This window comes from Ahaetulla prasina, chromosome 2 (genome assembly GCF_028640845.1).
Source record: "Ahaetulla prasina isolate Xishuangbanna chromosome 2, ASM2864084v1, whole genome shotgun sequence".
Taxonomy (NCBI): Eukaryota; Metazoa; Chordata; class Lepidosauria; order Squamata; family Colubridae; genus Ahaetulla; species Ahaetulla prasina.
The window spans coordinates 128670612-128686660 of NC_080540.1; the positions used below are offsets into that span (position 1 = coordinate 128670612).

Genomic DNA, 16049 nt, shown 5'->3' on the forward strand with positions numbered 1-16049 from the left:
CTGAAAAATTAAATATTAATCATTTTGAAGATCGGCCATTATATTTTAACTAACATTAACATGACTGTAATTGGTAACTTTCCAAAACAACAAAAAGAGTAATACTCTTGATTATTATGCTTGTAGAAGTGCTCTAAAATGAAAGCTGAAATCATTTTCAATCTAGTAAGTGCCCACTGTCTTTACAGAAGTAGATGCAATTGAACTAGCCTAAATCTGAAGTTTGAAGAAATATTCTTTTAGTCCTCTTTGGGTGCACCATGATAGTTCTAAAAGTAGTTTCATAAATGAAAGGGAGATGATGTATTCAGAATAATTTTTCACTGCTTAATCACTGTGAAGTGACTTCATATTTTTGAAGCCTGCTGATGATGCAGTAGGTAGTATAAAAAGCTACTGCTATGTCCACGTGTTCAGTTATTAGGGATCTGATAGGAATTTTTATGAATCCAGTATATATCAATTATATGCAGCTTGTTCTTAATTTTACATGCTTGCTGCTAGGCACTTCAAATCTTTTTATTATCTTCTAATAAATATATACAGAAGCACTTTATCTTTTCAGTTTTGGAATGAAATAACATGCAAGTAGGGAAGCACAGCACCATGTAGTATTTTTATGACTTTTTGAGTACACTTGTGTACGTTGAAGGGAGGAGCCAAATCATTATAGCCCACACAGTTTCCTGTCCTTAGAATCTCCATTTAAATGGTTATGCAAATGTCTTGAATATTCTACCCTTTCCAGTGTTTGAGCTAGCGCAGTTACATAATGTTGAACCTGATATTAAATGAGATCCCCTTCTTTAAATGGTCAAATTGATTAATTGATTTATCTGCCACCTTACCAAAAGCTCACTCAGGACAACTGGCAGTTTAAAACAGTGACTGGGAAATTCAAAGTAAAAAAGATAAAAACATTTAAAACATGAATATTAAAAGGACCAGTAAAGGCCTGGCAAAAAGATGCATTTTTACAGGTTTACTAAGAATATGGAACGGAATGGAACAAAGCAATTTCCATGAGCAATGCAGGAGAAAAATCTTTTCCCACATGCCTGATAGCAAGATTTTGTGAGCAATAGGGATTATTGTCCAAAAGACCTTCTCCAAATCTTACCTCAGGTTTTTAATGGGAGAGGCAACCTATCAGCTGCTTAACTTTAACATACCAATAGTAATTTGCAACTTCCAGTCAGCCAGAGAAGGGGCTTCAGAATCTACCCCAGATATGTCCTTTGGTACAACTCCAGAGAACATTGGAGCTGGGAAGACTTAAAAGAGGCTTTTAAATTGTTTATTCTACTATGAATGATAACGTCAAAAGTTACTGGTTGTTCCTGATGTATTTAAGAATTCATTCTTACCTTCAGCTGGGGTACCTCTTGGAAATCCTTTACAGATCGTACCCAGGTCTTTAAGAAGTCAGTGCAGCCCTGGGTTTTGGGTTTTGGGTCCTCTTCCCTCCCATTGACTGATGCTGTTTACAACCTTACCAAGGCAAGAGTGAAGTGTGTGAACAAGAGGAGATTCAGAGTTTATTTTGGCAGGTAAGAGTACAATACTTGAGTCTGGCTCTGTGCTCCATTTGATGTGGTGTACTGCCATCTGCAGGACACACGGGAATCCTGGTGTTCAGATGCTGTTTTAAGCATAGGATTTCATGGAATTGGATTGTTAATGTCTCAAACTGCTTTCAACTCTGTCCTGCCCATATTCCCTCATAAGTGGAAGTTCAACCATGATTTCCAAATACCAGTTCATACAGGGTCAAAATCAGTTGCCTTTGGCTGGCATGGGGCTCAGAAAAATAGGAGGTGAGAGGATATGTCAATGGAAAAGCCTATGAAAGGAAAACTAGGAGAATTTATTTTTCTATTGCTCTGATATTCAAAAGCAGATTTCCTTTCCAAATGGCTGCCCTCCAGATGCATTGAATGCTACCCTCAGTGTGGTGCAAACCAACAGGTCTTTGATACTTACTATCACATTGGCATAGAATCTTCAGTTTGATTCTGAAAGAAAAAAAGCCTTACAAATGTCTATATTGACCATTTCTGGATATACACAGAAGCATATGTTCCATTCTGATCTTGCTGGTTCTCCGCTCCAACAGTATCACAGTGGCTGGACAGTGTCCTTTTAAATACATACCCTGTTTCTTTGACATGCTACATATGGCAAATGGCTTCATCTCCCTTCCAGTCAATCAGGCTAGAAGTGGAGCACTGCTGCTTTGATGAACATTTAGGAGAAGTAGCAAATATGGCAAAGAAATCCTCTTGATCATCCATTATACTCTCGGAATTTAGCAGGGTCTTCCTTCTCATTAAGAAACAAATATTTAGCATGAATTTATGTATGTATTACATCAATATGTATAAACACCCATCTTGCAATCATGACTCCAGGCAGCAAACATAGGAGAGAAAAAACTTAAAACTAATGAATAATAGCATGAGCAGTGACACAATAATAACAATAACTGTTATTAGAACAGAAGTAGATGCTAGCATATGTCTGCCAAGTGGTAAAGTATCTGTCCTGTGGTATGAGAGTATGCCTGGCTTCAAAGGAAAGTAGAGAAGACAGTTCAAATCAAATAAATAAAAATCAAATAAATAAATAAATAAGTTGCCACTCTTCCACATCTTATTACGAAGATATCCAATAATAGGTTAGAAAATCTTCACAAAATCTAATATTTCTTTTCCAGCATCAAGATGCTGACCTTACATAGGTACAAACTGTATACAATTATAGAACTGTTATATGATCAATAAAGTTCTTCCAAATCGATTCAATGTTGTGTTTATTATTCAACATATAGTGAATACCATACCTAATTCTTGCAATGTTCTGTTTTTCCCCCAGGGGAAAAAAAAACTTGAGCCCATGCATACTTACCTAAAAATGAATCTATTGGAGTCCCCAAGTGATGGTGAATAATACTTTAAAGATTAATGATAGATTTTTACCTGCTAAATTTGGCAGGCTGCTCTTAAAAATCAGAGTAAAAGGCCAGACTTAACTCTGATTGACCATATGTGGTTGGCTTATTGTCCACATTAATACATTACAGCAGTGGTTCTCAAAGTGGAGACCCCTGGGAACCTCTGGCTTTCAGGGGATCTGTGAAGTCAAATATTTTAAAATTTAATTTCTAATAAAGTAAATTTTAAATAGATGTAACCCACAGAGGTAAATCAAAGCTCTTTGGGGTCCTCAATCATTTTTAAGAATGTAAAGGGATCAGATCTACTGCTGTAATGTATCATCCTGCTGGTAAATAAACCAAACACATCCAGTCAGTTTGGCAATGTCTTTAACTTACTGACCATTAGACTAGCTGGGGTAGGGTTTAAAATAGCTCCTTGATTTTGTAATATAGTAGCAGCTATAAATTAATTTTCAAAAGCAAATTGGAAATGTTTTTAAATTTTGATTTTCAGAATAAATTCCAACTTGTAGAATTTGTACTGAATTTAATGAAAACTGAGAGTGAGCTTTTAATAGCCACAAATTTCAGATTGGCCTCCAATGATCTGGTGTAAGTGAGCTGATACAAAGGCTAATGGGACTCTTACTCATTATATGACAACTTTTCTCATTGCAGTTTGCTGAATGTTGGTTTTGGAAATTTTCTTGTATAGACAGGTGATTAAAATAGAAGAAAATCTTTCCCTCTGCATTTGGTTCTCAAAATAAATAAAAAGAATGATGGTTCATATACAGAACAGTGGAAAACTTCATGTAGCTTCATTTAGCTAGATTCACAAAACACATTAAATCACAAACCATTGTTTAACCATTGTAAAATAAGGGACATAGTTGAAGATTTGGGAAAGAAAGGGAGGAGCATGCTTTACAGCCACTCTGTTATCTGAACCCTATAATTTAAAAATATATTAATAACTAAAGGCAAAGTTGATTTGATATAAGGTTCTAATCTATATTTTCAAAGTGAAGATATGCATTCATACCAGCAAATTGAAGGAAACTTTCTGAGACCCAGTAATAGGTATTCTTACTTTCATCCTGCCTCCAGTGGTTGACCTTTCATAATTGCTGGTACTCCTTGACTTTAAAGAGGTATGTAGTAAATATGCCCAAATAGTAAATATGCCCAAATCAGGACTAAAAGTGAATATGTTCCATTCACATTTAATGAAATATAACTAGTATCATTCTTTATTCAATATATTTATTTTCAGTCAAAAATTTTAATTTTATAATGTTGAGAACAGGAATGTCTGGCCCAGAATAAAAAATAATTCAAGATGGCAGCCACAACTGCAGAGAGATTGACCTCCTTTTCTACACACATCACACATAACATGGGTGAGGCTTTGTGTTTTTGCAGCTTCCATCCTCACTTAACAAACCTAACAAACAGGAAGCAGCAGGTGAAGCTAAGCAAGATCACATCAAATACCTGTACAATTAGCACAGGGGCCCCCCAAGGCTGTGTGCTCCCCCCACTTCTCTTCTCTCTGTATACCAATGACTGCATCTCCAATGATCCATTTGTTAAGCTACTGAAGTTCGCAGATGACACAACAGTGATTGGTCTCATTCGAGACAATGACGAATCCGCATATAGACGTGAGGTCTAACGACTAGCCATGTGGTGCAACCAAAACAATCTGGAACTGAACACACTCAAAACCGTAGAAATGGTGGTAGATTTTAGGAAAAACCCTTCCATACTTCCACCTCTCACAATACTTGACAACACAGTATCAACAGTAGAAACCTTCAAATTTCTGGGTTCTATCATATCGCAAGATCTCAAATGGACAGCTAACATCTAAAAAATCACTAAAAAGGACAACAAAGAATGTTCTTTCTGCGCCAACTCAGTAAGCTCAAACTGCCCAAGGAGCTGCTGATCCAGTTCTACAGAGGAATTATTGAGTCTGTCATTTGCACCTCTATAACTGTCTGGTTCGGTTCTGCAACCCAACAAGAAAAACACAGACTTCAGAGGATAATTAGAACTGCAGAAAAAATAATTGCTACCAACTTGCCTTCCATTGAGGACCTGTATACTGCACGAATCAAGAAGAGGGCCGTGAAAATATTTGCAGATCCCTCGCATCCTGGACATAAACTGTTTCAACTCCTACCCTCAAAACGACGCTATAGAGCACTGCACACCAGAACAACTAGACACAAGAACAGTTTTTTCCCGAAGGCCATCACTCTGCTAAACAAATAATTCCCTCAACACTGTCAGACTATTTACTGAATCTGCACTACTATTAATCGTTTCATAGTTCCCATCACCAATCTCTTTCCACTTATGACTGTATGACTATAACTTGTTGCTGGCAATCCTTATGATTTATATTGATATATTGATCATCAATTGTGTTGTAAATGTTGTACCTTGATGAACGTATCTTTTCTTTTATGTACACTGAGAGCATATGCACCAAGACAAATTCCTTGTGTGTCCAATCACACTTGGCCAATAAAATTCTATTCTATTCTATTCTACTTTTCTTGATCCAGATGTCCCTGTTTGAGGGCCTCAGGAGTGGCTACATCCAAAGGTTTCTGGTACTGCATGAGACCCTTCAAGTGGTTATGCATCTGGAAGCTCATTTACTATAGTTCTAATACAGGGGTCTCCAACCTTGGTCCCTTTAAGACTTGTGGACTTCAACTCCCAGAGTCCCTCAGCCAGCAAAACTGGCTGAGGATCTCTGGGAGTTGAAGTCCACAAGTCTTAAAGGGACCAAGGATGGAGACCCTTGTTCTAATAAGTGCCCAAAGTCTTTGTCGCTGGTCCATAACCCAGCAGAAAAATATAGCAATGCAAGTTTTGTGGCCCCAACTGCCCAGCCCAATTCTGCCCTAGTATTCAGCATGCACATGGAACTGCTCTTGCTGCTGTTATACAGGGCAGTGAAAAAGGATGGTGAGAAGGAATGGTGAAGAAGGGTGGGGTTTCCTTTGGCTTCATTTCCCCTCCCATCAAACATCCTCTGGCAGCAAGAAAACAGCCACTCCTCATGCTCCCTAAGGTGGGGGAAGCAGGGTTGAATGACTGGAGTGGATGTTGAAGCACCTCTGTCAAAATGCTTAACAAACAAGTTGCCAGCACAGAGAGCCTATTTGCAGCCTATTTGTGCAAACAAGAACTCTTGAATTGGACCCATCCTGGCTGACCGGGTATAGGGGCAGAGTGAAGTGGAAAGAATGGTCCATAATGAACATACTCCACTGATTTTGTCAAATATTAATATCAATGCTGGCCACAGGTTCAGTTGTGTCCTGGCCAGTAGTATCAGGAAGTAGCCTATGGCCAGGAAGCCAGAAGAGGGTAGCAAAATGGTGCCACTTCTCTCAAATAATAAAAACAGTTTTTTTAAAAAAAATGGAGATGGGAAGTCCCTTTGTACTTTGAAGTTTACCAATGGGAAAACTTCAATGCACCCAGTGGATGACCGAACAGCAATAAAGAAGTGCCATAACACAGTTCTCTTTCCTGAAGAACTCTGTCTGCAGCAGGGGCCAGCAAAGTCATAAAATATGCAGACATGTGCCTCTGTGGAAACCAGGCATGTGATCCAAGCAGTTAAGACAGGCAGGGTATGCCCACAGCAGCCTAAAATGACCACTTGGTGCTGGCCAGATGTCACTCCCAACTGTACCAGCAATTGGAGAGGGGAGGGGAGAGGGGAAGGAGGGAGAGGAGAGGGGAAGAGAAGGAGAATAGGAGAAATTAAAACTATAGACTGCCTCAACTACTGGCTGAGGATCACATAAAGACATTGTAGCAAACAATTGTTATTTTTTATTTATTTTATTTATTTGTCAATCATATATAAGATAACAGATAAAAGTATAAGCATAATTTGGATACATGAAAAGAGTAAGTAAAAAGGAGTATTAGGACAGGGACAGTAGGCACACAGGTGCACTTATGCACACCCCTTACACACCTCTTAGGAATGGGGTGAGGTCAACAGTAGACAGTTTAAAGTTTTGGGGGGTTGGGGAAGAAACTACAGAGTCAGATAGTGCATTCCAGGCATTGACCACTCTGTTACTGAAGTCATATTTTCTGCAATCGAGTTTGGAGTGGTTTACTTTGAGTTTGTATCTATTGTGAGCTTGTGTATTGTTGTGGTTGAAGCTGAAGTAGTCATTGACAGGTAGGACATTGTGGTAGATAATGTTATGTACTATGCTTAGGTCAGACTGAAATTGGCGTAGTTTGTAGTTTTTCCCGAACGCCATCACTCTGCTAAACAAATAATTCCCTCAACACTGTCAAACTATTTACTAAATTTGCACTACTATTAATCTTCTCATCGTTCCCATCACCAATCTCTTTCCACTTATGATTGTATGACTGTAACTTTGTTGCTGGTAATCCTTATGATTTATATTGATATATTGACCATCATTTGTGTTGTAAATGTTGTACCTTGATGAAGGTATTTCTTTTATGTACACTGAGAGCATATGCACCAAGACAAATTCCTCGTGTGTCCAATCACACTTGGCCAATAAAAAATTCTATTCTAAGTTGTCTAAGCCCAAAATCTGGAGTCTGGTGGCAGCAGAGGAGTGGAGGACTCTTCTTGTGAAATATCTCTGGACTCTCTTGATTGTATTTATGTCCCATATGCAGTGCAGTGCAGGTTCCAGATAGATGAGCTGTATTCAAGAATTGGTCTAGCAAATGTTTTGTATGCTCTAGTGTTAGTATTATAATCTTAGCAGAGAAGAAGCTATGCAAGATTAGGTTAGTGCCTTTTTGGCAATGTTGTTACAGTGGGCTCTGGGGATATTATTGGGGATATTCCTTCCGCAGTTGGCGGGATGAGGTTATAAAATAGCTTTGGTTGACTTAAGCCTGAGCATCATTCTACAGCAGTGGTCCCCAAAACGGAGCTTCATACACAGGCGAGTGGCCGCCGCTGGCGCAAATGGAACTGCGCGCGCGCGCGCGCGCTCACTCACTCACTCACTCACTCGCGCGGCTCAGGGGTTGCGGACCTGATTTAGAAGGAAGGTCAAGCCCAGCCTTGTAACTCACGAGATTTCATTCACTTGTTTTTGTCTGCTAGAACAGAGGTTCCCCAACCTTTCCGGCTTTGCGGACCGGCGGGGGAGGGGCAAAGGGGATAGTTCCGCGCGAGCGGCTGGCAAGCGAGAGCACAGCCCCATTTACACGAGCAGCGGTGCCCGCGCGCCTCTGCAGCTCAAGCAAATGAAGCGCGCGTGCACGTGCTCGGCCGCAGCTCGTGGAAGTGGGAATGGGCGCTGGCGGTTGTCCGCCGTTTCCCCGGCCCGGTTGAAAAAAACCGCCTCAAAGCTCAGAGGTTTCAGTATTTTAACATCGCTCTGGCCGGGAAAATAAAGTCCTTTGATTATATATGAGATATATTCTTTATATTTGTATGTAACTGTGAGCGAGGGTGTCCACATTTAATCTCCGTTGAATCTTTTTCTCGGAAACGACGGCTGCTGTGACAGGGAAAGCTAAACGGGAACCTATCCCCCCACCCCTCTTACCGGATTAACATTTCAAATTCCCCATCGGACCTTTGCGCGAAAGGCCCTACTGCTCGCAGTCACAACGTAACCGCCCCGAGTTGCCTAGCAACCACGAACGCCCGAATTGCAGCAATCAGCAGAGACGACGGAGTAAACAAAAGCACATGGGCAGCTACGGCGGCGAATCCTGAAGTCGGGAGGTTTGTTACGCCACCAATGGATTGTGAGAACTGGAAGAAGTCTGGATTGTGAGGCGGAGAAGATTCGGATCACAAGGAAGAGCAAGAGGCGCCTTGTTCTTTCCCGGCTTTAACTAATGGGTGCATGAAAGTCTTCCTTAAATCGGATCCCGTTAGTGAAAGAACAGAATATTCTTAAGAATATTAGAGAAAAAGCATAGTAATAATAGTCCTAGATTGCTTTTTTGGGATGCGAATTTGCTCTTTTTTTTTTTTATCGCAGAAAAGAATTTTTCTTGTGAAGGAGAAAAATCCTTTAGTGGTAGAAGTGTTTTCCTAACCAGAAGGTTTTATTTTCTAAGAGTCAGTATATGAACAACAGATTTATATAGTTACATTGAAAGCAGATTTTATATATATATATATTTTTTAAAGAAAGTTTTAAGCAATTGTCCCACTCAGAATTTGTTACCAAAATGTCTGTCAAAGTCACATTGTATGAATTGGCGGATCTCTCCATAGGGACCCCTGAGATTGGCGTTATCAATTTCAATGCCCTCCACGCTCTCCTACATAGTGTCATCAGCTACCTCAACATTCAAGATATTAAAGCAGAAGTGAAGATGGACAGAGGTCCTCCAACCAAGCCAGAGATGGCATTGCTTTCTGCTGCAACTGAGGCAGGACCTCGTGATTTATTGGGCCAAGAGGCATTATTAAAAGAGAAGGAGGACAAAGAAGGCATTTTGAAAGAGGAGCCAGATTCTCGGCTTGCTGACTTGGAAAAGAAACTAAAGCTGATGGAGAACAATCTCCGTGGCGTGAAAGGTCAAATTAAAGGGATAGAAGGCCAGGTCCAAGGGGTATTAGGTCAAGTCCAAGAAGTAGAAAATCAAGTCAGTGGGGTGCAAAATCAAATTCAGGAAATACAAGAGGAAGTCCATGGAGTGCAAGATCAAACTCAAGGAGTGCAGGATAAAGTGAAAAGTATGGGGAAAGACCTCATAGGGTTTGAAAAGCAGATTGCTGGACTGGAGAAGCTTCCTTCAGGTACTGAACTGATAGAGAAGACCCAAAGTGGATCCGGCGCAGCTGTATCTGATATGTGGCAAAAGATGCAGATGCAGAAAAAGATTGAAGCCAGTGAGAGTGGAATCAACCAGGTAGGTGAACTTTCCGTCTAAGTAATTAAAATCTTAGCAAAATGCAGATTTTTATATAGATTCTCAAACTAATACATATATAAATTTTTAAAATCATACCTGTCAATTTGCATTGGGACCTTCATTGTAAGGGGTGCATAATGGCTTTCTTTAATAATACACTTTACTGTATTTCAAAGCACATTGTGATTATCCCACTGGGACATTCCAGAATCATGTATTGTGAGATAAAGGAACCACAACAAAAATGTTGTGCTATCAGATCATTCTCCCTGGTTCCAAATTTCTGATATCACTTCCATTTGGGTTTGATGTTTGCTTCATACACACTGTAGCTATTTTTTTGAATTAAGACTATACTAGTAACTTTAGTTTGTAAAGCCAGTGTATGTTTTCTGGTGTGCAGTAGGCTGAGGTTTTTCATTTGTTGGAAGAAAAAAAAAACAGTATGAAAAGAACCCCCACCTCCACTCCTATAAATGACATTCTTTTGAAAGTAAAAAGGATAACCAGAACCATGAAGCAAGAAATTGGGAAAAGTTGAGTTTATAAGGTACTGGCTGGGCTAATGCTTTTGTACCAGCATCCTCTTTGTAAACAAAAACAGTAATGGCTTTTAATAAGATGTAGACATCTGCAAGAACGAACTTGACACAATAATTACACAACACAATACTTTGGCAAAACATTGGTAAAGGGAATTCTTGCCAACAATATTTGGGAGATTAAAATAGGAAAATATTCAAGCAGGAATGGCTCCTTTATATACAAAATACTATCTAGCAAGGCAAATTTAGACACTTGGATTCTAAATAGAAACCATGTCAACATTCAATGTAAATACCAAACTGTGGTCTTGATTGAGAAAATAGATTGGAGGGAGGGAGAGAATTTATAACAAGTCTTTTCATAATGCTTTTCTCTATATTCAGTAGTTGATCTTTTGTTTTGCTTTTCTTACTTATTTTTCCCTTTTATATATCATCTTTGTCTCAAGATCTTTTTAAAAAATAATGTCTATCCTGATGCGGCAGTTGCAAGTATGAGGAAAAAAAAACATGTAAGGGGAAATTTCAAAGATTGTATGATGGAGTTTGTTTATGATTGTTTTGAGTTGATTTGGAGAAATCCAAGAGGAAGACTATAATGGTGACCATCCACTGAGAATCAAGTAAAAGGAGAACATAGCTTATTTGACTAATCAGGAAAAAAGTTTATGACTGCCCAGTTTTATTATATCATTCTTTGGAAGGAATTTTACATATGGTTCTTTTTTACCAGTTTCTCTAGATAAAGGGTTAATTAAAAATTGGATCATTGGTAGCATTCAGGTAGCAGTGAGGTTGGCAAAAAACTCTAATCTTGACATAGATTTTTCTGGTTTATAAGAAAAAACATTATTTCATTTTCATTTTTGCTAGTCCAGTGCCCTCTAGATATGCTGGATTATAATACCTGTCCTCCAGACTCAATATGGCCATTAGCTGTCCTGGATAGGAATTACTGGAACTGTATATCGGTTATACAGACTTATAAATAAGTCAGAATGCATTTAACACAAACAATAATCCTATTATTTTTTTTTAAAAGTTTGCATGCAAAGAAAAAACGGAAGACAGCCTACCCCCATGCTAATCAAAACTAATTTGACATCTTGTTGTGCCTTAAAAGTTAATCCATTTATTATGCAGTAAGTTTTTATAGACTTTTATCCTCTTCACTAAGTGCATGAAACATCCTGCCTGCCTGCCTGCCTGCCTGCCTGCCTGCCTTTACCACTGACAGTGGCATTTAGACTTAAATACCGCTTCATAGTGCTTTACAGCCCTCTCTAAGCAGTTTACAAATTCAGCATATTGCCACCAACAATCTGGGTCCTCATTTTACTGCCCTCAGAAGGATGAAAGGCTAAGTAAATATTGAGCAAGTCAACCTTGTGCCATTTAAAGCATTTATGTGGCTACCCAATTTAAGATAATGTGACTCTGGGTTGTATACAAAAGAAAGAAACAGCACTGGCTTGAAGGCACCAAAAAAAAACCTGAGGTAACATATTTTCTCAAATATGAATTGTATGGGGAGAACCATGATAAATGGATTCATATCTTTGAAAAACATTGTGTTAACTTTTAACTTTGTTGTTTCTTGCATAACTACTTAAATTTTTATCTAGCTGAATGTGATTGTTCTGCCAGAGGACTGAGAATCTAAGGGATTCTGATTAGGCAGGCAAGTATCTATTACAATTAAAGAATAACTCTGACAGGTGTAAACCTGGGAGAATTCCAGTAATGCCTGTTCACCCCTATCCTCCCTAGTCATCTTTTTCTTAATTAGAACTGCTGAATTTAAAATAGTTTAACCTCAAGCTGAAGTTATTCCAAGAATGGCTCCCCACAGAGAGAAGCCATGCAACAAGTCAGTACTGGAGTTGTAGCAATGCATTCTGTCTGTAGGAAATTTCCATTAGTTTTAGGGACTTCTGTCAGTATGCCCTGTTGAACCAGGTGAGATGGATAGGGAAGTTGCTCCTCCTCTTGCTGTTTAGAAAGTACCATATTTCTTTTGGTGCTGAAATCCCAGAATTTTGTATCACTAGTAGTGAGAGACACTCTCAGTAGAGATTTGCAGGACTAGTCCTACAATTAGGCAGAATGTGGCAGTGGTTTCAATTTGTAGAAACCATAGTCTTCCTAAACAGCCTTACAAGTAGTCCTCATTTAGTAACTGCTTCAGTTTAGAGACCATTCACATTTGCAGCAGTAATGAAAAAGTAAGTATACGACCTTTGGAGATCTACGGTACAAATCAAAGCTGAAGTAAGATCATAAGCACAGTTGTGATTTTACTCGTTGACTGCTTCTCTTAATGACTGAGTAGCCAGTCCAATTGTGGTCACTAAACAAGAACTACCTTTACTAATTTTTATCTCCTGAAGATACAGCTGTTTTCTGCTTTCTTAACTAACCTCCTATGGTAGATGCAGGGCATTGACCCATCAGCAGTACAAATTATAGCTTTTCTGAATATGGAAATGAAACAGATTAAGAACCTTCTTGGTTCTACCTTCTGATGTCTAGAAACATCTCCTGCTGCACTCCAGAATATAAGAATCATCCCTCCCATTAGAAATCTTCTGTATAATATCCCTAAGGCCCTACTGTAATATTAATTAACAACAACAGTAATTTTACTATTTTAATAATAGTAATTATTATTAACATTAATAATACTGCAGTTCAAAAGAACTTGATGTGTAATTGTACAGGCAAATTAAAGTCCTTACATGGCACTTAAGAGAGGAGTTACCTTGAGTAACCTCGTTATCCTTAATCCCAGTTCTATTCGGTGATATTGATTCCCAAAGAAGCGAGTGGTCTTGCAAGCTGAACCTTGGTTTCTGAGGCTTTTGGATGTACACTGAAAAGTTCTATGTTGTGGGGAAAGATTTGGAAAAAGTCAGATCTATCTATATATATAAAAGCAAAAACCACTCATGCCATAATCATGAAATCTCAGAACTGTAAAGCCTACAAACTTGAAATTTGCCATGTATGTTCCTCTTGGCTTTTAGATGCTCACTAAGAAAGGATTTTTCAAAATGACCATCAGATCATTAGTATTTCCTATATTATTATAACACGCTCTGATGCTAATTAATTACCGTATATACTCGAATATAAGCCGATCCGAGTATAAGCCGAGGTCCCCAATTTTACCCCAAAAACTGGGGTAAACTGGGGACTCGAGTATAAGCCGAGGGTGGGAAATGAGGCATCTACCGGTTGGGGAAACCCTCCCTCCCTCAGCTGAGAAGGCTGGCGGCTCCCCCGCCCCGCCCTCTCACTGCACCGGCAGGGCTTCCTCGCGCCGTCCGGTAAAATGTGAAAAAAAGAAAAAAAAAAAACCTCGAGTATAAGCCGTATATACTCGAGTATAAGCCGAGGGGCTTAAAAAAAAAAAAACTCGAGTATAAGCCGTATAGACCCGAGTATAAGCCGAGGGGACGTTTTTCAGCACAAAAAACGTGCTGAAAAACTCGGCTTATACTCGAGTATATACGGTAGATGTTCTACTCCCCCTCCCAACTTGAAAATAACTCTGGAGAGAAGGGGATAGCATAGGACAGGCTTCTGTGGGGCAAGCCTGAGGGAGAGAAGGGCCAGGAGAGGCCAATCATAACTACTAATTAATTTTCAAGCTGTAAGTGTCCATTTATCAAGCCCGATCACATAGTTTTGTTGTGAAGCATGGGGATCCAGCTAGTATATCTTTATCCAAATAGATATATATAGCCCAACATTCCCTAGTCATACCAAAATGACTACAACGATCTAACACAAATAGATTTCACAGAAGATAATGTTGAAAAGGTACTATGTAGACTGAAACCATCTCTATCTATTGGACCTGAGGGACTAAGTGCATACTTCTTAAAAAAGCTTTCCACTGTTATAGCAGAACCTCTAAGCATAATCTTTGAAAAATCTTTCAGGACCAGTTCCTGACCCAATCTATGGTCACTAGCCACAGTCATCCCTATCTTCAAAAAGGGAGACCCCAACCTAGTTGAAAATTACATACCAATCTCCTTATGCTATGTCACCTGCAAAGTAATGGAATCAATCATCAACCAATCCATTACCCTCCACCTAGAAACAAACAACCTACTCTCTAATAAACAATTTGGTTTCAGAAAAAAATTATACTGTAATCTACACTGCAAAAACATATGGACTACAAATCTTGATCAGGGCAAAGCAATAGATGCAATTTACATAGACTTTGATTCAGTAGTATATGACAAACTACTTCTAAAACTAAAACTAAATCCTACGGCATCTCCGGACCCCTCCATAATTGGATAACTGTGTTCCTGTCAAACAGGCAACAAGTGGTGAAAATAGGGAGCGCCCTATCAAATCCTGCACCTGTTAATAGCAGTGTCCCCCAAGGCAGCGTTCTAGGACCAACACTCTTCATATTATACATAAATGACCTTTGTGATCATATTATAAGTAACTGCGTTCTCTTTGCGGATGATGTTAAACTATTTAACACTACCAACAATGCTACTACCCTTGAAAAAGACCTTGACTTTGTGTCGGAATGGTCAAAAAATTGGCAACTCCAAATTGCAACCAACAAATGCTTTGTCTTACACATTGGCAAAAAGAATCAGAACATAAAATACAAGCTAAGTGGACATGACCTTGTAGATGACCCTCACTCTATCAAGAACCTTGGAGTACTCATATCAAATGATCTAAGTGCCAAAGCCCACTGTAACAACATCGCCAAAAAACATTAAGAGTTGTAAACCTAATCTTGCGTAGCTTCTTCTCCAGTAAGATTACACTACTAACCAGAGCATACAAAATATTTGCTAGACCAATTCTCGAATACAGCTCATCTGTCTGGAACCCATATTGCATATTGGACATTAATACAATTGAGTGCATCCAGAAATATTTCACAAGAAGAGTCCTCCACTCCTCTCCTCGCAACAAAATACCTTATGCCACCAGAATTGAAATTCTGGGTTTAGAAAATTGAGAACTACACCGCCTTCGGTATGACCTGAGTATAGCTCATAAAATCATCTGCTACAATATCCTACCTGTCAATGATTACTTCAGCTTCAACCACAACAATACACGAGCACACAATAGCTACAAACTTAAAGTGAACCACTCCAAATTCCATTGCAGAAAATATGACTTCAGTAACAGAGTTGTTAATGCCTTGAATACACTACCAGACTCTGTGGTCTCATCCCAAAACCCCCAAAACTTTAACCTAAGACTGTCTACTGTTGACCTCACCCCATTCCTAAGAGGTCTGTAAGGGCGGTAAGGGCATAAGAGCACCAGCATGCCTACCGTCCCTGTCCTAATGTTCCCTTTAGTTGTATTCATTTTATGTATTCGATTCATGCTTATACTTATATATATTATCTAATATGTACCCAACAAAATAAATAAATAAATAAAAATAAATAAAATTGAGTGGTCATAGTGGTGCAAAACCTCACTGTGTGCACATTGAATTAATGAATGGCAAATGTTATGTCCAGTGGTACCAAGCAAAGTTCTGGGAAGGCATGCCTGTACTTGATTTCTTAATAAGATGCCTGGTGCTTTGATTGTTAACAGACTCCTAGGTAACAAATGCATTGAAGTGAGAAAAA

The 16049-nt window shown here is 39.0% G+C and overlaps 1 protein-coding gene across 1 annotated transcript in view; it reads left to right on the forward strand.

Annotated features, from left to right (window-relative positions):
- Positions 1–9172: 9172 nt before the first annotated feature.
- The window catches only part of QRICH2 (glutamine rich 2), a 73674-nt gene continuing 66797 nt past the window's right edge, over positions 9173–16049 (forward strand). The window contains exon 1 of the mRNA XM_058171881.1: positions 9173–9859. Coding sequence (XP_058027864.1) covers positions 9173–9859 — 687 coding nt within the window. The remainder of the gene's footprint in view (positions 9860–16049) is intronic.